The sequence below is a fragment of the Astyanax mexicanus genome, chromosome 1 (assembly GCF_023375975.1).
Source record: "Astyanax mexicanus isolate ESR-SI-001 chromosome 1, AstMex3_surface, whole genome shotgun sequence".
Taxonomy (NCBI): domain Eukaryota; kingdom Metazoa; phylum Chordata; class Actinopteri; order Characiformes; family Acestrorhamphidae; genus Astyanax; species Astyanax mexicanus.
The window spans coordinates 37,535,001-37,557,352 of record NC_064408.1 but is presented as its reverse complement, the minus strand read 5'-3'; the positions used below and the strand labels follow the sequence as shown (position 1 = coordinate 37,557,352).

At 42.3% G+C, this 22,352-nt stretch overlaps 1 protein-coding gene across 1 annotated transcript in view; it reads left to right on the top strand.

The window, feature by feature from the left end:
* The window catches only part of efnb1 (ephrin-B1), a 57,818-nt gene that overhangs the window by 14,094 nt on the left and 21,372 nt on the right, over positions 1–22,352 (top strand). Inside the window, exon 2 of the mRNA XM_007256412.3 lies at positions 17,518–17,795. Coding sequence (XP_007256474.3) covers positions 17,518–17,795 — 278 coding nt within the window. The remainder of the gene's footprint in view (positions 1–17,517; positions 17,796–22,352) is intronic.

Sequence of the window (22,352 nt, the reverse complement as noted above, 5' to 3'; positions counted from 1 at the left end):
TTGTATATTCACATCTTTTCTCAGCTCTTCAGCTGCAATGAATGCAATAACAACAAACACTTTGTGCTTTAATTGTATGTGACTCCATTGTCTAACACCAAAGGATGCATTTGCGGTACCTCCTGGAGGGGACCTCATTTTCCCCAATAAAACCGAGACCATTTGAGAGAAGCATAAGGGGGTTTGTGTGTCGCGGTTTTAGATTTGATCTTCTGTATGAAGGATTTAGAGGTTACTGTAGACTGATCTCAGGACAGTTTTTGGTTGAGCTGCAGGGCTGTATTTTAGGATCGCTGCTGATCTCACTTCATGGCTCTTTATCTGCTGTTAGATCTGATCTGAGAACAGCTTTAGATGAAAGCAGAGTTCAGGATTCTCCTCTTCTCTGATGCTTTATGCTTGAATTTAGTCTCTGAAAGCGTGACAAGCTCTCTCTCTCTCAACACACACACACACACACACACACACACACACACACACAGCATGAGGCTATTGAGTGTGTGTAAAGGGTCTAAAGTGGGTATATTCTCATTGAAGCAGTGAAGCATTGAAGTGTTGAAGTGTGTGAGGCGGTGAAGAGCTTTGAGCTTTAAATGTTCTTAACTCTCGACCCTGACTGGGAGAACACCGCTTCACGCTTTATTCTCCTGCCGCTTTCTCTTCTGTCTGCTGTTCACGCCGCACAGCCTCAGACCCAACTGATCCTCCCACTTTTATCTGTTTATATGCAAGCAGTTTGTATCCTAACTGTCTGTCATTACACTGACTATCAGTCTGTGAGCTTGTTTTCTTTCTCTGTATCTCTATGCGTCAACTCATGGCTTATATCTGCCTATATGTGTGTGCTTTATTTTGTATATATGCTAGTTATTCTGTCTGCATGTTAGTTAACTATTGTTTTTGGACATAGCATTATGTTTGTTGTTGTCAAAAACTGGTTCACTCTTAACAGCCTTAAAGTGGATGCATTTTTTAGCATCCATACTACTGTAAAGAATGTCTCAAAGCTTTGGTTAGTGATATTTGGCATTTAGTCTGTGTGAGTGCTAGTTCTACTGTCTAAGCTAATTAGCCTGTGTGCAACATTTTGCTCTAGTTGTTCTAGTTAGTCTGTGTGCTAGCTCTTCTCTGTGTATGCTAGTTCGTATGTGTGCTAATTGTTCTGTGTGTGTGTGTGCTAATTTGTCTGTAAGCTAACCTGTGTGTGTGTGCTAGTCAATATGAAAGCTTGTAAGTCTGTTACAAGCTAGTTTCTCTGTGTGTATGCTAATTAGTCTGTATCCTAGTTTTTTCTGTTTGTGCGCTAGTTAGTCTGTAAGCTAGCCTGTGTGTGTGCTAGTTTGTGTGACAGCTAGCTTTTTCTGTGTGTGTGTGCTAGTTTGTATGTAAGCTTATTTTTCTCATTGTGTGCTAGTTTGTCTCTATGCTAGTTTTTTTCTGTATATGCTAGTTTGTTTGAATGCTAATCCTTTTGTGTTTGTGCTAATTAGAATGTATGTTACTTTTCTGTAACCTCACCTGACTTGTTTTTCTCTGTGTGCTAGTAAGTCTGTATGCTGTTTTTTGTCTGTGTATACTAATTAGTCACTATTTATGTTAGTTAGTCTTGTCCGTGTGTTAGTTGTGTTCTCAAATGGTAGTTTTCTCTGTGTGTGCTAGTTTGTATGCTATTTTTTCTCTGTGTATTCTAGTTACTCTGTATCTGTATGAGTTTTGTCTGTATACTAATTTATCTGTTTTGCTAATTTGTATGAATGCTAGTTGTCCTGTCTATGTAAATGTAGATGCTCCGGATAACAGAGCTAGCTACTGTATCTAGATCTGCAAATACAGACAGTTGTGTGTGTGTGTGTGTGTGTGTGTATTAGTTACTGTACAAGCCCTTCTGCCTCTGTCTACTGTGGGTTTACCCATAATCCCTTGCTGTTGACTGTTTTCCATGGCCAAAGGGAAACACAAACACTGCAGCTTTCAAACACAAAGGAGTAGAAGAAGAAAGAGAGAAAAGAAAAAGGAATCACACACCTCTCTTTAGATAAACACTAAACTCTCTGCCTCGCCTCTGGGAACACTTCCATTCACTGTGTGTGTGTGTGTGTGTGTGTGTGTGTGTGTGTGTGTGTGTGTGAGAGAGAGAGAGAGAGAGAGAGAGAGAGAGAGAGAGTTAAGATGGTTTTATCTATCTGTGAGCTGTTTATTGTACTGATTGTGGCTTATCTAGGTTTTGTTTTTTTAATTTCATTTATAAAATAGATAATTGAAGATTACTGCAGTGTAATCAATTAGTAGCCATGTAGTGAACATGCACACACAAAGACACACACAAAGAGTGGGGTAAAGATATGTTTTCTTATTATTTAAATCTAAATAGAACAGTCACTGACCCAAGATTTAGTCAACTATTCAATATCTAATATCTGATGTGTGATTCTTTAGTTTGCATTAGTTCAGGAGATGCAAGACTAGCATTGCTAATAAACACTGGATTTAGACTGTCTCCAGTCTCATCACTGTAAACACACGCCCAAAACAATGTCTCAACTCGCCCAGGCATTTGGCAAATGGATATGGCTTCAGAAGAGTGTGCTGTATCACTTTTTTAATATAGTTCTATATAGTTGTAATTTGGTTCCACTGTTTGGAGTGTACTGTGAATTGTAAATACAAATTCAAGACTAATCTGAGTCACTCTGGATCGGGGTACAGCCAGGCTACAACCGGTTTCTCTGTGTGTTTGTGTTTGTGTGTGTGTGTGTGTTTGTGTGTCTGATGAAATAGTGTGCTACCAGTTTTGGCTCCACCCCCTGTCTAAACATATTAGCAACACTCAGACCAACCTGTGATTACAGTGAGAGAATGAGAGAGAGAGAACAAGTAAGAAAAAGGGTGAGAGAGCAAGTAGCAGAGAGAGGGATTAAGGGAGAGAGTAAAAGGAAAAAAATAGGAAGAGAATGTTAGAGAAAAATTGTTAAGAAGCAAAAAGGAGATGTGTGTGCATGTGTTTAAGAGAGAGATAAATGGAGAAAGATAAACAAATATAAAGAGTAATAAAAGATAAAACAGTGAGAGAACTGAATAAGAGAATTAGATGAAAAAGCAATAGAGACAAAATAAAATAGAGAGAGAAGAGAGAGAGAGAGAGAGGGTTTGCTGCTGAGTTGAGTTTGGAGTTTTATTTGAGTCCATAATTACAGGTTGTTTTTGAGACAGTCTGCAAAAAGCACATTCACTTACTGCCATAAACCACCTACATACACACACACAAACACACACTAACTTTAAACACTCCTGATCTTGAAAATCTTGTTGTAAACTCAGTCCCGCCGTGTAATAATTACGCTAATCCGCCGAATTCAAGGCGCTCTGCAGTGTTGCTAGGTGACTGGATTTCTAAGCTCTATCCCTTTTCATTTTAACACAAGTTTATTAGCTCCTATTTCCACTATTGTTTTTTTGTTTTAGAAAAAAAAAATTTTTAGTCTGTGGCTTACTTTCGCTGAAGTTTAGCAGAAAAGAGCGAGGTTTCATCTTTTCTCTTTGTGGGAAATCCCAGAGCGGGACCCCAGGCCAAAAAAAAAGATTTTAGATCATTCTGCAGATACAATTAAAAGTATATATATATAAAAATATATATTCCCAATATTTTGGATATTGTTAGACACCCTATAAATACTCATTCTAAATCGTTGTATCTCCAAAAAGACAACTGTACAAGAAAAAATATGGAATATTTTAGATTTACAATAAACAATAAAGTCTGAATTTCTACAATTTTTTGTTAGGTTTGTCCCAAATAAGTGCCTTTTGATTAAGCTTTGTATTCTTTCTCTCTCTTTCTCTCTCTCTCTTCCTCTCTCTCTCTCTATCTCTCCCTCTCTCTTTCTCTCTCATTTCTTGGGCCTCTCCCATATGCAAACAAAAAAAGGTTCAGAGGTTTCTGTTGCTAAGAGCGATACAGAGATAGTGCAGAGCTAAAAACTTTTTGTGTAAAACTTTATGCTCTTATTTACACACACACACGTATTTGCTCTCGTGTTGTTTTAGTGACACTGTAGAGTTGTTTATAGATACAAAAACACACGTGACAAATGACATTGCATTGGCCTGTGTGGTTAATCGTCATTGATCCCATTAGTCTTTGGAGTCAGTTCTAAATAATCACATTAGGTTTGCATGGTTAATCACACTGAATCACATTAGCTTTATAAGACAACTGTGATAATGTGACTATTCTCCATTGTTAATTGTGATTTATCACATTGCAGTTGTATGATTACTCGTGATTAATCACATTGGTCTGCATTGCTTGGTGATTTATCACCTTCGACTTGTATGTTTACTTGTGATTAATTACACTAGTTAGCATAGCTAACTGTGATTCATCACATTAGCTTTGTATGATTTCTTACTTGATTAACCAAATCAGCCTGTTTTGTTAATTGTGATTCAGTACAGTACAATAAATCTGTACGGTTAATTGTGATTAATCACATTAGTCTCATCAGAGGGTCTGGAACTGTGAACTGTGAACCTGCTGTGTTCATTCTACATCGCCTATGCTGTGATTAATTACATATTAATTACATTTAATGCATACAGATGGTAGGAATATCTTATTACAGCTAAGTAGTGATGTGATGTGTAGTGAATGTTCAGCAGCATATCTATATGTAATCTAATAAGGTTTATTAAGAGTGTGTGGGAGTGTGTTTGTCTAGTTCTATATGCCCTATAGCTCTTTTTAACACTTTCTCACGACTCGAACGTTACACAGCTGTCAGACCCTGACTAACACACAGAGAGAGAACGAGAGAGAGAGAGAGAGAACGAGAGAGAGAAACAGGTTATTCCTGGCTAACAGGAGCACATCTTCAGAAGTTATGCAGACTAAACACACAATTAATAAAGAGATCTCTGTATTTTGCTGGACTGATTGTTTCCTCTAAAAACTTTTACAAGCACACATTTTATTACCCATGTGTGTGCCTCGTTTTCTCTTTCTCACACACACACATATACGCACACACACTGAGCTGCCTTAAACTCAAGTGACACACCCACATAATGAGATTGAGAGAAGCAAATGGAGAGTGTAAAATATAGAAAAAAAAAACAAAAAGAAGGAGGAATTAAGAAGACTTAATGAAAAACAGAAGAGGGGAAAAATAGAGAGAAAAGGTAAAAAGAAAAAAGGCCAGATAAAACTGTGTGTGTTTTGTTTGTGTGTATGTGTGTGTGGATAAGAGAGAGAGAGAGAGAGAGAGAGAAAGAGACAGAGACTCCTGGGAAAAGAAGCAAACAGGACAGTGACAGCCTGTCACTCAACTAGATGGCTTTATTACTGCTACTGTGTGTCAGTGTGTGTGTGTGTGTGTGTGTGCATGTGTGTGAATATGTGAATATGTGAATATGTGACTGTGTTAAATGATCAGACTTGTTAAATGTGAGTATTTGCTTGTCTGTCTAGTAAAGCAGCCTGGCTGAGTGTATGTGTGTGTAGTGTCTGAATGTGATGCTAATGCACCTCGAGTGTTGGCCACAGGCCAAAACAACACCCAAATGTTCTCATCAGTGTCAGACTCTTATTTTTCTGTGTGTGTGTGTGTGTGTATGAGAGAGAGAGAAAGAGAGAGAGAGAGACTTATAACCCCACCAGCACTGGAGCTACAATGCTAATGTAGCAAACAGTCATGGAAGCTCATATATGCCACCAGTGAGCGCTGCAGCTAAAGAGATAATGTAGTAAACGAGTAAAAGAATTCTTAATAGTGTTATTGTTTGGGAAGTGTCAGTGAGCACCAATATCTCTTGATAATGGCACTCTGAACACATCTTTGTAAGTGTCAGGCCACCTTATGCTCGCCTGTAATTTTGTAGAAGTCAGAAATCTGTCCAACAAACCAAATGTTATAGCCACTGGAAAGAAGCCAGTAAACAAGAAACAATCTCTAAAACTTCTAAAAGTAAAATTGTGTTCTAACAGCAAGCAATGCGAGCGTGCAGCTACACCAGTTCTATCTTTCAGTAGAACACGATTAAACCAGGTCTAGACAATAAATCGTACATTTCAGTATATTCAATACTGTTTTATACTGGAGATAAAAAATATAAGTATTGTAATATCGCACATGCTACGCAAAATACTATCTGTGTGTGATTTAATTTCGAAAAATTCCATGCATAAGTTGTGTTTGTGGAAATGTTTTGGTGTCAAAACACTTAACAGTGAGCAGTCTTGTGCAAATTATGACATACAAGTTTCATTATTAACAATTAAAGGAGCAGCATTATACAGGTTTTTTTTACAATCACAGAAAGTATAATATTTTAGATTTAGTGTTTATACCTCCTAAATGAATGTGTATTTAGAGTCTAGATTCAGTTTCTAAAGTTTGTTGAATGTCTGTTTATTGATTTAGGTCAAATTTAAAATGATGTGATGATCTCAGTTTTTCTAAAAACTCAACAGAATTAGTATAACTCAGATCATTTTATATTTTAAAATAAAAATTTTAATCTAAATGTCGAAATTTTATAATTTTGTAAACTCAATCTGTGTGTGTCGTTATTTTATTGGCATGCCGTGCCAGGGTATTGCGGATTTTTGGACTAATGCCAAGTCATGTGATCTAAAACCCCTCTTGGAATGCTTGTGAGTGTGTGTGTGTGTGTGTTTGAATGGGCCTGATTTGCATGGCTGGTGTATTCAGTGTTTAATTGGAGCCATTCAGTAACAGCGCTAATCCCGTGTAGCCTTCTTACAAATGCGAAGAGGGTCTTTCCGTTTTGTGTGTGTCTGTGTGTGTCTATGTGTGTGTTAGTGTGTGCGTGTGTGTGTGTGTTGGAATGGATATGAGGGACCAAATCAAGCCATCTTAACCTTTAGAATGACCCGAATGATCTCTGAAGCAGATTGTAAGTGTTCTGTTCTCATCAGCAGAAGAGGAGAGATTTGATCATCATCAGAATTTGATGAGTTTAGATTATTATGTGCACTCCATGTCTTGTTTTATCATTTTCTGACATCAAGACAAACAGAAAAGTATAAAAATGCAATTTTACATGCATTTTTATACTTCACTTTTACTTACTATTTTGAATTTATAATGAGTGATCAGTGAAAATATCTGAACAGTGGAGATCAAAAAAGAGTGTAAGAGACGCAAAATAATGAGGAAAATTGAGAAATGGAAAAAAGAGAGAAAAAAACAGTAAGACGTTGATTTAGAGAGACTAAAAGAAGAGAAATAAAAGAGCATGATTAAGAGACGGATTTTGTAGAAAATCCATTCGTGCTGATGATGTCACATCCTGTTCAACTAGACTTTAACTGTACACTTTTACGCATGCGTTGCAATAAAATAACGTTTAAAACAGAGAAACAAAGCGCGAACATCAGCAGTGAAAAAATCCAGAAAGAGTGAAAGGCCTTCTCTCTCTCTTGTCCTCTTTTGCTCTCTCTTTTTCTCACTCTTCCCTTTAAAAACACACACTCTCTCTCTCTTCGCTGTCAGCAGAAGAATGAAAGTTTGACGTCTTCATTGAGGAGCGAGGGAGGAGGGCGAGGAATAAAAGAATAAAGGAATAAAGATAAAGAGATTTTGAGCCGCCTGCTGATTGAGGAGACAAAAGTCACACTGAGAGAGTTTAACCCTTTAAAGCTCATTTATCACACACACACACACACACACACACACACACACACACTCTGACACAGTGAAGCAGACGTTTTGAGGAGTGTTCATTTAGATTCTGCTCATTTAATGTTAATTTATTCTGCAGAATGATCTGTCCTGACTGTCGCCACCTTTCCAATTCTAAAACTCCATTTCTTTACTCTGGAATGTGGGCTGATGTAGGCAACACAACTGCCACAATACTTACATGCTCAAATACTTCATACTTTCTTACAGATAAATAATAAAAAAAATAACACAGCATTGTACTACAATGTAATTGATAATAATGTATTAACAACATCATAAATAACAACAATTCTGTGTATAATAACATAAATAAAAACTACATCATAAATAACCTTATTTATTACACCACAGATTATAACAGTATTTTTACAGTGTTGTTAATGGTAATAGTTCACCATACCATGTGTGAGTGACAATACTCAGATAATACATTTTAACAGTCAATTCTGTTGCACAGTTTAAATAATATGCTGTGATATCTTGTGAATGGTTTTTACTTCGCATTATTTTGGATGAAATGCTTTGTAGATTTTTGGCAGACAACTGTCAGACCTGTCAACTGTGAACTAGTCAGCAGCAGACAAACAGCTAGTAATACCCCTGCAATCAACCACAGCCACTACTGAGCAACAGCGCAGCAATCATAGCAATCGTACCTCAACTCTGCAGTGATTCTGTTACATACATTTATTTCATGAAATCTTAAATAGAAATTACACAGACATTTTAATTTTAAGCAACGGATACAACAATCCCGTCTTCCTACCTTAATTTTAGCTATGTTGTGTCCAACAATTAAAAACCACTCGCATGCACACCACCTCACACACTCAAATTGAGACTGCAGAGCAATCACCTTCCAATCAAATAAGCTAAAGTATCATATGAGTCGATTATTTCGACTGGAAATTGAATAAAAGAAATAGTTTACAGCGAATCAGCACGCTCTTGGCATAATGCGGACATTAGGGGACTCGTGTTCATGAGGGAATCATATAACTCACAATTTTTTAGCACTTCTGATCCTAAAATAAGGTGATAAAAGTTTGTTGTTTGTCTTTCTGCAAATTTACTTTAATTTTAAAAAGTCTATCCAGTGTAGTCCTGATCCAATAAATCAAAAATCTCCAAAAGACTATTAGTCAGTTAGTTTTTATTGTCATTTCAGCTATATACAGAGTACACAGTGAAACGAAACAACGTTCCTCCAGGGACCATGGTGCACATAAACACAGTGTAGACAGAACAATAGTGCAACAGTACAAAAGTGCAGACAGACAATACAACACAATACAGACAAAGAATAATAAATAACACGACAGTGTGCAAATTATGCAGTGTGCAAACAGTGTGCAAAAAAGACCAGTGAGGTAGTAATTACCTCTATTACACAGTGTGCAATAAAGTCCAGTGAGGTAGTAGGGTTTTTAGTGCTTTCCATTTTCTGGGGTAAGTGGGGTAAGAGTGTGTGTGCATGTACAGAAAAACCATCAGTTCAGTCTCTGCAGTTGAGGAGTCTGATGGCTTGGGGGTAGAAGCTGTTGCAGAATCTGGTCGTGCTGGACCGGATGCTGCGGTACCTTCTTCCCGAAGGCAGGAGGGAGAACAGTTCGTGTGAGGGATGAGTGGGGTCATTCACAATGCTGGTTGCTTTGCGGATGCTGCGGGTGGTGTAAATGTCCGTGATGGAGGGGAGAGAGACGCCGATGATCCTCTCAGCTGTCCTCACAATACGCTGGAGGGTCTTGCGGTCAGAGACGGTGCAGGTCCCAAACCAGGCAGTGATGCAGCTGCTCAGGATGCTCTCAATGGTCCCTCTATAGAAGAGTGTGAGGATGGGTGGAGGGAGACGGGCCATTCTCAGCTTCCGGAGGAAGTAGAGACGCTGTTGGGCTTTCTTGGCTGTAGAGCTGGTGTTCAGGGTCCAGGTGAGGTTATCTGCTAAGTGGACACCAAGGAACTTGGTGCTCTTAACAATCTCCACAGAGGACCCGTTGATGTTGAGTGGAGAGTGGGTGTGTTGTGCTCTCCTGAAGTCAACAACCATTTCCTTTGTCTTGTCCACATTCAGGTGAAGGTTGTTGACTGTACACCAGTCTGTAAGCTGCTGCACCTCCTCTCTGTATGCTGACTCGTCGCCTTTGGTGATGAGACCCAGCACGGTTGTATCATCAGGCGAACTTGATAAAGCTGTTAGAACTGTGTTTTGCAGCACAGTCATGAGTCAGCAGGGTGAACAGCAGAGGACTCAGGACACTGCCCTGGGGGGCCCTAGTGTTCAGTGTGATGGTGCTGGAGGTGCTGCCCCCGAACCGGACTGACTGGGGTCTCCCCGTCAGAAAGTCCAGGATCCAGTTGCAGAGGGGGGTGTTGAGGCCGAGCGAGCTTAGCTTCCTGATAAGGTTCTGTGGGATGATGGTGTTGAATGCTGAACTGAAGTCTATAAACAGCATTCTGACGTAAGTGTCCTTCTTCTCCAGGTGGGTGAGGGAGAGATGAAGGGTGGTGGTGATGGCATCGTCCGTGGAGCGATTGGGACGATACGCAAACTGCAGGGGGTCCAGTGAAGAGGGCAGTCGTGTCTTGATGTTCCTCATGACTAGCCTCTCGAAGCACTTCATGATGATGGGTGTAAGTGCAACGGGACGGTAGTCATTGAGGCAGGACACTGTGGACTTCTTTGGCATGGGAACGATGGTGGTGGACTTGAGGCACGTTGGGACAGTGGCGCTGCACAGGGAGATGTTGAAGATGTCCGTGAGAACATCTGTCAGCTGGTCTGCGCACTCCCTGAGCACTCTGCCGGGGATGTTGTCTGGTCCTGCAGCTTTTCGTGGGTTGACTCTGCGCAGAGTGTTCGTCACATCCACTGCAGTCAGGCACAACACCTGCTCGTCCGGCTTGGGCATGGTCTTTCTCACCATCGTGTTGTTTTGTGCCTCAAACCGTGCATAAAAGTTGTTCAGGCAACAGGGAGGGAGGCATCACGTTCACAGGACGGTGGCATTGTCCTGTAGTTGGTGATTGCCTGGATGCCCTGCCACATACGCCGCGCATCACCCGTGTCCTTGAAGTGGCTGTGGATTCTCTGGGCGTGTGCGCGCTTTGCCTCTCTGATGGATCTTGACAGATCGGCTCTCGCTTTCCTCAGGGCCACCTTGTCACCCACTCTGAAGGCGGAGTCGCGGGTTCTCATCAGCGCACGTACCTCAGCAGTCATCCAAGGCTTCTGGTTTGGGCGTGTAGTGATGGTCTTGGAGACAGTGACATCATCAATACACTTGCTGATGTAGCCAGTGACTGATGCTGCATACTCCTCCAAATCAACAGAATCGCCTTCAGTAGCAGCCTCCCTAAACATGTCCCATGCAGTGCACTCAAAACAGTCCTGAAGGGCAGAGATGGAGCCTGCCGGCCAGGTTTTCACCTGCTTCTGAACTGGTCTGGAGCGTCTGATGAGTGGTGTGTATGTTGGAGTCAGCCAAACACACATGTGGTCCGAGAAAGCGAGGTGGGGGCGGGGCTCCGCCCGGTACGCGCTGAGGATGTTTGTGTAAACAAGATCCAGCGCGCTCGCTCCTCTCGTTGCAAAGTCCACATGTTGATGGAATTTAGGGAGCACTGACTTGAGATTTGCGTGGTTGAAATCTCCGGCGATAATAAACAGTCCGTCTGGGTGTTTGTTCTGCAGTTCACACAGAGCCTCTTTAGCATTAGCACCAATGCTAGCGCTGGGTGGGATGTAGACAGCAGCTATTAGCACGGCGGAGAACTCCCCTACTAAATAAAAAGGTCTGCACTTGACTATCAGGAACTGCACCAGCGGAGAGCAGTGTTTGGCGACAGTCACAGCGTTGTTACACCATTCCGTGTTGATGTAAACACACACGCCTCCACCGCGGGTCTTCCCGGATAGAGCCGCGCTCCTATCCGCTCTGAACGCGGTTAGCCCGGCTAGCTGAATGGCGCTGTCCGGAATGTTGTCGTTCAGCCACGATTCCACAAAAACCAAAGCACAGCAGTCTCTGAACTCACGCTGGGTTGTTCGCTGGAGTCGGATGTAGTCCAGTTTATTGTCAAGGGAACAGACGTTTGCCAGAAAGAGCGATGGTATAGCCGGCCGGCTAGGACTAGCCTTTAGCCTCGCGCGGATCCCTGCTCTCTTTCCGCGCTTGCGCTTACGCTTACGCTCGCACCGCTTGCGATGGCACTTCCTCTGGGCTCCGGCGTCAGGAAACACCGCAGGCTGGCGGCCTGGGTCTCTTAGCAGGCTAAGCTCAAGTACCGTCTGCAGAACCTCGTGCGGTAGCGTGTTTTCTGGCTGATTTCTCCACTGTAGCAGGGTCTGGCGGTGGTAGAACATGTGCACGGGTGTTCCGATGCACATATTTGCAGGAAATAAACGGAAAAAACGACAAATAGTAACACAAAAGCACCATTTAACGGACCCAGAGCGGCCGCTGCGTGTTAACGCGCCGCCATCTTGGGTGAACCACTGAGCTCTCCGTGCTCCACATCAAATTACACACCAGCCCTTTCTGCATGTGTGAATGTGTTAAACTCTATGTGTGTGTGTTAATGTGTGTGTGTGTGTGTGTGTGGGATAAGCGTGTTTGACAGGCCAGAGAAGCGCCTTGTGACAGACAGAGGCCAGACGTTAAAGAATCTGCTGTAAAAACGTGCTCAGCCAATGAGATGAGTCGCATTGTGCCAGACCAATGAATATGCAAATAATGTTCATTAATATTCATAGACCTTTAAACAGGCATAATACTCCTCTCTGTCTCCCTATCCCTCTCTTTCTCTCTTCTCTTTTTCTCTCTTCTCTCTTGCACCATCTCTCTCTCTCTCTCTCTCTCTCTCTCTCCCCTTTTATATTTCTAGTTCTCTTTATTCCTCTTATCTCACTCACTTTATCTCTTTAATCCTAATCTCTCTCTCTTTCTCTTCATATATATCTTCCTGTCTCTCTCTCTCCTCTTCGCTTCTTTATCCCTTTCAGTCTTTCTCTCCTGCCTGTCAGTCTTTCTCTCTCTTTACCTGCGAGCCACACACACACACACACACACACACAGTTACTCACACAGAGGGCCTTGTGTTGTTTTGAGAGAGTGTTTAGGACAGTTTGGCAACAGTGAGCTTTGAAGAATGCACCGTTTCACACACACACACACACACACACACACACACACACACATACACACCTGAGCAATAAAGTGGAAAGATGACTCCGCTACCTGATCTCTCTGTACACACACACAGACCTGGACCACTGCCAGACAGACACACAGTGTGTGTGTGTGTGTGTGTGTGTGTACATGTGTGAAAGAGAGGTGATTTTCTCTGAAAATGACATTTTGTTGAATGAGGTGTGTTTATCCTCTCTGCTAAAAGGTCTCCCATCTTTCACACACTCACACACATTCCTGAACCAGAGAAAGAGAGAAAGAGTGAGTGTGAGTAAAGGAGTGTGTTTGCAGTGACGGTGTGATTTTATCATTGTGTCATTATGGAAATTAAATTGAACACTCAGCTCACATACACACACACAGACACACACACACACACACACACACACACACACACACACACACACAAACACACCGCAGTGACATCAGTGGTGTTTCTGTTTCCAGTAATATAAGTGTGGTTTGGAGCTTGTGTGTGTGTGTGTGTTCTGTGGGGGTTTAGGGCTTCCAGATTTTTGGAGATGGATTATGCCTCGTCCCAGACTACACAGATTTTAAACTGAGATTCTCGACCGGACTGAAACATAATTACAATAGCAATTCATCTCTCAATTAATCTCTCAATTCATCTCTTACACTCTAGTCAAGACTAGGATTGGTTTCAGAGCAATGGGTTTAAGAGATTAAGGGCCCTATCTTGCATCCTGCACAAGGTTTAATAGCACCTTGCATCTGTGCTATTAGGCTATTGCTATCTTGGCAACGAAAAACACAGGTGCACAACTGACATTGCTGTTCCTGTTAATAAACAGCTCAGGCAACTTTACAGCGTGAACACGCAGGTCAGTTTTCTCTGTTGAAAAATGTAAAAGCAGCCAAAGTTAAAGCGCACCTGGCTCTTAAAGAAAATGGGAAGTGACACGCTGATTGGTTTATGCGTTTTGCGCATTTCAGTGTAGTTTACACATTTTTTGTGTAGTTGCAAATCAAAACCACACTGACATGCAATCAAGCTGTGCAGTGAGCGGTTGACGGCTTGCCTGTAGATCACTAAAATAGGGCCCTAGAATTTCCGGATTATACCTAAGTTTATTGGATCAGAATTTTGGCATTAGAATTCAGATTTATTGTTTAAAATTAGATTTTCACATAGTTTGTCAGGATTTTGGGTGGAGATTTAAGGTTTTACATTTAAAAATCGTGAGTTCAAGAGAAGTTTAATGTTAGCTGTTTAAATAATGTGAGTTTTTGGTTTTGATTAAAAGGACTAAGGTTTAGGTTTTAGGTTCAAGGATTGGGATTTAGGGTTTAGAGTTTAAGGTTTAAGTTTAGAGCTTTAATTTTGGTAACGGCTTGGAGCAGAAGGTTTAGGGTTTGAGGTTTAGAGTTTGTGAATGTTTCATGTGCCAGTATGACCAGTATAAAAGCATGAAACAGCTCAACAACTGTGTGTGTAAGCAGGTTTTCCTTTGGCTCTGTTAGTCGGGTTTGGCACTGAGTAGTGTGTGTGGTAGGTTTGGCAGTGTGAGAGGAAGGCTATGGGTTTGAGCTGTGTTTGGTATTTTAACAGTTGAAGATTCACTGAAACCTCTTTCACTCTCTCTCACTTTCTTTCACACACACACACAAATACACACACCCAGGCAATTATTTTAATGCAACATTACAGTAAATTACTGGCTACTCGCTGCATTGCTTTCATTGTAATTTACAGTATAATTTTAACGGTAAATAACTATAAAATTACAGCTGTGTGCTGTATCTATCTATCTGTATCTATCTATCTATCTATCATGCTGTAGGCCATGTGTCACGTGGTCCCTGTCTGTTCTCGTGTTTCTGTGTTTATTTACCTTTTTCTGTGCCTGTCTCTGCTTGTGCCTGTGAGTGTGTCTCCCACGTGATCCGTGCTCCTCAGTGTTTCTTGCCCTCACCTGTGTATCATTTGTAACTCCGCCCCTTAGCCCCAGGTGTTCTCTGTTTCCCGTGTGTGTTACACTATTTATAGTCCGTGCTCCCTTTCCCCCGTGTCGGTTCTTGTGCTTTGTTAGCCTGTTGTGGTTGCGTCTCTGTTCTCCATGTTTCTTGTTTTCTGTTTAGTTTCCGTTTATTTGTTTATTTTTGTCTTTTGTTATCTGTATAATAAATACACTCGCATTTGCATCCGCTCTCCTCGTCCCTCCTTCACGCACCCTGACAGAAGAACCGACCGAACTATGGATGCAGCGAGTGGCGTCTACCTGGGTTCCAGATTGGCGATCCGCCGCACCTCCCTTTCTCGCGGCGTGCTGGAGGAGCAGCCTCCTCTCAACTCCTCAGCTAGCCGGCGCCGGAGGAGGAAAAGACGGCAGCGGCGTTCTCAGCGCTCCCGCTCGCCCGAGGAGGACCCTCTCAAGGAGGGAGCACTTTTTGGGGGGGCGCACCGTGTTGGCAGGGACGCAGGTTGTGAGGAGTCTTATTTCTGGGACTATGTAGACTTCCTCACACCTGCGTCCAGCTCGGAGGAGGAGGAGGGAGATTACCTCCCTACACCAGCCCGTCTGCCGTTGCCTCCAGGGGCAGTCCTGCCTACCGCATGCCTTTGTCCGCCCTGGTTCCTGACCGGCGACCCAGCGCCCTCCGAGCCGGACTTCACCGGCGACCCAGCGCCCTCCGAGCCGGATTTCACCGGCGACCCAGCGCCCTCCGAGCCGGATTTCACCGGCGACCCAGCGCACTCCGAGCCGGACTTCGGCGGCGACCCAGCGCTCTCCGAGCCGGACTTCACCGGCGGACCAGCGCTCTCCGCGCCGGACTTCACCGGCGACCCAGCGCTCCCCGCGCCGGACTTCACCGGCGGACCAGCGCTCCCCGCGCCGGACTTCACCGGCGACCCAGCGCTCCCCGCGCCGGACTTCACCGGCGGACCAGCGCTCCCCGCGCCGGACTTCACCGGCGGACCAGCGCTCCCCGCGCCGGACTTCACCGGCGGACCAGCGCTCCCCGCGCCGGACTTCACCGGCGGACCAGCGCTCCCCGCGCCGGACTTCACCGGCGGACCGGCGCTCTCCGCGCCGGACTTCACCGGCGGACCGGCGGTAAACGCACCTACTCCTGTGCCCGTGGCTCCCGCCGCCACGCCCACTCCCAGGCCCCGCCTTTCCAGGCCTGCTCCGAGGCCCCCTGACTTTGCCCCTTGTGGTGTACCCAGGCTGCCCCCACAGACTTTTTCCAGCCCTGGGTACCCATCTATGTTTCTCGTACCCCTGTCTCTGCCTGTCATGGTTCCCGTCTCTGTCTATGTTCCAGTCTCTGTCACTCGTGGTTTTTCTGTTCCAGTCCCCGTCACCGTGTTTGTTTCTGTCCCCATTACTGTTTTCGTTCCGGTCCCTTTGCCCAGTAATGTCCAGTCCCCGTTTTCTGTTCAGTCTCCTCTCGGGTGTCCTCTGTTCTAGTCTTGTGTTTTGTTTTTTGTTTTTTGGTTTCCACCCTCTCCTGACCGGCTCCTGGGGGTTTGTTTTTTCGCGCCCCAGGAGTTGCGCGTTAAGGGGTGGGTTCTGTCACGTGGTCCCTGTCTGTTCTCGTGTTTCTGTGTTTATTTACCTTTTTCTGTGCCTGTCTCTGCTTGTGCCTGTGAGTGTGTCTCCCACGTGATCCGTGCTCCTCAGTGTTTCTTGCCCTCACCTGTGTATCATTTGTAACTCCGCCCCTTAGCCCCAGGTGTTCTCTGTTTCCCGTGTGTGTTACACTATTTATAGTCCGTGCTCCCTTTCCCCCGTGTCGGTTCTTGTGCTTTGTTAGCCTGTTGTGGTTGCGTCTCTGTTCTCCATGTTTCTTGTTTTCTGTTTAGTTTCCGTTTATTTGTTTATTTTTGTCTTTTGTTATCTGTATAATAAATACACTCGCATTTGCATCCGCTCTCCTCGTCCCTCCTTCACGCACCCTGACACCATGTGTTGTGTGTTTTATAATGATTTGTGTAATAAAATAAGGAAGGATTTTACTAAAAGTAAAATTCAGGTGCATACTTTTCATACAGTTTTATTAGATTTCTATGTTTCTGCATTTTCATGTGCCAGTATGACGTCTGTGTTTTTTAATGCAACGTATTAATCTGATAGCAGTTTTCCACCAAAAGAACCTAGTATTCTTCGGTTCCTGCCGCAAACGAACATACCTGGTTCCTTAACCTACTTTTGTTGGAGGACACGCAGTGTACTGGTGCCAATGGTGGATTTTAATATAAAATTTAAGATAAAAAAATGCTATACTATATAATACACAATCATATATGCTATTAAGAATTATAAATAATTTTTAGAAACATCTGTTTATTTCGTTTCACAATTCATGCAGAAGATATTCACCTTTCTGTCTTTCTGTTTGTGTGTGCTATGGGTGTACACTCACCAGCCACTTCATTAACACCACCTCCTTGTTTCTACACACTTACTGTCTATGTTTCTCAGCTCTAGGATTACTTTGTAGTTCTATAATTACCGACTGTAGTCCTGTATCTGGTTCTCTGCACTTTTTATTATCCTCAATTCATCCTGTTCCTCAGTGTTCTGTTTACTGTATGTAAGAAGTTGTTTATGAATGTTCCTGTGTGTAACCTCTGTGTGTTTCTATGTGTGTTCCAGGTTTGTTTCTGGAAAAGGGCTGGTGATTTACCCAGAGATTGGAGATAAGCTGGATATTATGTGTCCGCGAGGTTCTGCGGGTCGGCCTTACGAGTTCTATAAACTGTACCTGGTGAAGAAGGAGCAGGCCGAGTCCTGTAGCACAGTTCTAGACCCCAATGTGTTGGTCACCTGCAACAAACCTGAGAAGGACATCAAATTCACCATCAAATTCCAGGAGTTCAGCCCCAACTACATGGGCCTGGAGTTCAAACGCAATGTCAACTATTTCATCACCTGTAAGTACAGCAGAAAAAATGCTCCCCTTTTAATAACCAAACACTGATATACTACAGATATTGGAGCTTTTTTTTTAAAATGTCGTTCAGTTGATGTATTTGGTGCCAATACCAAACATAGAAAATTGCACAATATTGACACTATTCCAATTACAGACCATTTAGTCTAATTGTGCAATGCTGGGTTGTATACTTTTTAATCAATTGCACATTCTCTGAGATAACAGCTTAGGAAACCCATTAGCAATCCCCTAGCAACACCCTGGCAACCACACCATAGCAATCACCTTGCCACACTGTAGCACCCATCCACTTTGCAACACCATAGCCACCTCCTGGGATACCATAGCAACCACCTAGAAACTATTTAGCAAAACCTTAACAATGACCTGCGATGTTATAGCAACCACTAAGGAACACCACAGTAACCAGTTTAAATTTCATAGCAACAATATAGCAAACACTTAGGAACATTACAGCAATCACTTGCAATGCCATAGCAACCAACTTGCAACACCATGATAACCAGTTGGGATATTTGGGTTAACTATCTAAGATTACACTCTGTCATTAGGAGGTTGTGGATTCACATCCTATCAAGGATACAACCAAATGAAGTCTATAAATATTTTTGCATTAACAGCCATAATATTAATAAAAATGATTAGTATAGTTAATACTCATGGTCCAGTACCATTACAGCCCTCATAATCAGTACTGCTTCGTTCATGAACACAACAGCTTGTTTATTATATTTGCATTATAGTAATACTAAAGTTGCTGCATTTGATCAACCAAGACATACCTAACGTGTGCTTCTTTAGTTCACTTAAAAAGGAAATGCTAGGCTAACATTGGTAACAAATCCAATATCTTTACACTGATTTTTTGTTTCAACATTGCTAAGCAACATCTGATTGAACAGAAATATATACTTTTAGAAAGTGTAATAAAGTATTTCATGTTTATTACAAATATGTTTCAAAGCTGCATAAATATGTCTGAGCGTGTGTGTGTGTGTATTTAGTAAAAGAGAGATTTAACTGGATGTTTGAATAGCATCCTGAACAACAGTGCTGCACACACACACACATATATAACACACTCCGTGACAGGTATGTTAAGTTAAATAAGCCCTTTATAACGCTTCATAAACACTCTGCAAACATTTCCTCTGACTCAGTGAATCTGAAGAGCTGCAGAAATAAAGCAGTGGAAAAAAGGAGCAGCTCACTGACCCGTCAACATACCCGCCACCACACACACACACACGCCGCCACTTCACTGAGGAAAGAGATAAAAAAGATGTATCAGACGGGGAGGGAGTGAGACAGCATGTGTGTGTGTGTGTGTGTGTGTGTGTGTGTGTTTACGCCTCACTGCTCGTTGTGCTTCAGTGTGTTTTTCGTCTGTCAGCCATAAAGCTCAGACACATCCCATAATCGTCTTCACCCCGGCTGACCTGTCGCCACGGCAACCGGGCAGACTGACCACGAGTGGTGCCGTCGGCCTAACACACACACACACACACACACACACACAGAAAGAGGGTTCAGGTAAGGTTTGAGGGCTGGGCAATTCAGTATCACTGACATCACCGTCATACCTGTATTTTAATATATAATATATGTATATGAAGTTTTTGTAGCTTTGGCCAATTATTAATTAGGCTCAGTTTAAGGGCGGCATGATGGTTCAGCAGGGAGTGCGTGTGATGAATCAGAGTCAATGATTTTTGTTTCCACCCTGAGGTTCATTTTTACATATGAAAAGTTATATATTAAACATTATTAAAATATAAAAATATAAATATAAATATTCTTTAATCATACAGGTAAAATATATATATATATATATATATATATATATATATATATATATATATATATATATATATATATATATATATATAAAAAGATGATGTAAACTGTGCATACTGTGTGCTCACTGAATCACTTTAAGGATCCCATTTAGCTGATTCATATACAGTGTTACAGAGATTTTACTGTTATTTTAAGCTGCTCTGTGTATGTGAGGCAAAGTGAGGACTGGAGAGGTAGAATGTGTATGAGTATGTGGGAATATACTTTCATGATTCACTGAATTGTTTCCTAAGGAATCATAATTCAGCCCTTGTGAGGTCAGACATTTACACCCATACCGCGTGTGTGTGCGTGTGTGTGTGTGTGTGTGAAAGAATGTGTGTGTATAAAATTTCAGCAAACTCGACGTTTAGCTCAGAGATGAAGAATGAAAATGAGCAGCTTTGTTTAGCTCAGCTGGGTTTATGTGTGTGTGTGTGTGTGTGTGAGAGAGAGTGTGTGTGTGTGTGGTTTGTGGTGTACTTTTGTGTCCTCTCTGAAATGCACCAAATCTGGAACAGAACAACTTTAAATCAGAGAGACAGAGTAAAAGAGACAGAGATAGAGAGGGAGAGAGAGAGAGAGGCGTTTAAAGGATGGACAAACACATTTTAAAGTGTTTAGCACAGTTGAGGCTGAATGTGCGTGTGTATGTGTGAAGTTATTGGTGAGTAACACTATGGAAACAACAGACTCAGCGAAAGAACTTTTACCAGTTTAAGGCTGAAGTCTGTGTGTGTGTGTGTGTATTATGACAGTGCAGTTCATCTCTCTAGATGTACTAGGGCATAAACTTAGCTGCAGGTGCAAGAGCCTTTCAGGTGTATGCGTATGAGCACATTCATCATACGACTATAAAAAGCTTCTCCCTAGAGTAAACACACTCACACACACACACACCACACACATGCTGTGTGTAGGCACGAAAAAGTTCTCTAATGTAATTAAATTATTATCCCTCAAATTTTCAGCTGCCAACCGAGACTCCTGCATCACATTTAATGTGATTTAATAAATAATTAAAGCATGTTTAATTTACTTCCGTAATATAATAAATGAAGCACTGATGTTTGGATGTATATCATTAGTTTCCTATTTATATATTTCAGGTTCGCTCACATCTACACACGCTGTGTTCTTTATTTACCACCTGCTGCACAAATCACGACTGTTCGCTTGTTTTATTTGTTTACTTCATTATTTTTTATTTATAAACAGTTATGTTTTGTATTTGCATGATGATGCAATCCCATGGGAATGTCATCACACACACACACACACACACACACTGGGTGTTTTAAGCCAGTGATGCGTGATGGGGTTTCAATCTGGCTGAGCTAATGTAGACTAATGTGAGTGTGTGTCTTCATGAAATACACCTACCTTGTGCTTTCCCTAAATGCTAAAGGCCACTTTAATAGAAACACCTACCACTCTTTGACTCGAATCAGCGATTTGCGCTTTAATAGAAACACCTACCATATTTTGCTTCAGCTCCCTGCTGTCCACTTTAATAGAAACACCTAATACTTTTTGCTTAAATCGCTGCATTACACTTTAACAATATTTTGCTTTAGCTCACTGCCGTCCACTTTATTAGAAACACCTACCACCTTGTGCTTCCACTTACTGGACATTATTTTGAAACAGCTACATCCAAATATACAACACGGGAAAAAAACTCTGGTGTTTAGCCTAAGTAGTGAAAAGACTAACTAATACTAAACAATTATGTTAATTTGAAGTTCTATTTGGGGTTTCCATTAATGAAGGAACCGAGTATTTTTAAAGCCTGCAGTTCAAAAACTGACTGCATCTTTCTCTCTTGTAATTTCACTCACATTTTTCTTGAGTAGCACTGCTGAGGTACATTTATAAGTATGATACCACCACAGGCAGACAGGTACATTCATGAGCACCTACCCCCTTGTACTTTTACTAAAGTCTCAGAGTGTGTACGTGCGTTCACTCAGCTGCAGTGTGTAATCGGACGGCTGGATCTGTGTTTTTCCAGAATGCAGATTGAACTGTGAGGCCCACCGCAGTTCCACTTCACCCAAATCAGCCTTAATTTCACTATAATATCGAATCAGCTCTGAAAACACTTAATGATGCTCTAAAAGAGCTTCTAAAGTGTTTTAAATCGGGAGTTAAACGCTGCAGGCTGCTGTTTCAAACACAGCCCCCCGATAGCCATCTGATATCACGGCCAACTAAGCGGTGGCTGTTCTGCTCAACTGTGCATAAATGGAATGAGAGTGAGAGAGAGAAGAAGTTGAAGGGAGAATATAAAGAGAACTAAAAAAAGGGTTACAATGTAATAAAAAGAGTTAAAGAGAGGTGGATGAAAAGGGGTTAAGGAGGTGGAGAGTTAGGCTAGGTAAGGAGATGGAGGGAAGTGGATGAGAAGTGGTAGAGAGAGAGGAAAGGAAGCTTGGGAGAAAAATGGGACAGACAGGTAGAAAAAAAGCAGAAAAACATTGGTGAGGGAGAGATATGAGGAGTGGAGAGAAGTAAAGAGAGACAAGTGGAGAGAGGTAGAGATAGACAAGTGGAGAGAGGGAGAGATAGACAAGTGGAGAGAGGAAGAGATAGACAAGTGGAGAGAGGAAGAGAGGGACAAACGGAGAGAGAGAGACAGGTGGAGAGAGGTACAGAGAGACAAGTGGAGAGCGGAAGAGAGAGAGACAAGTGG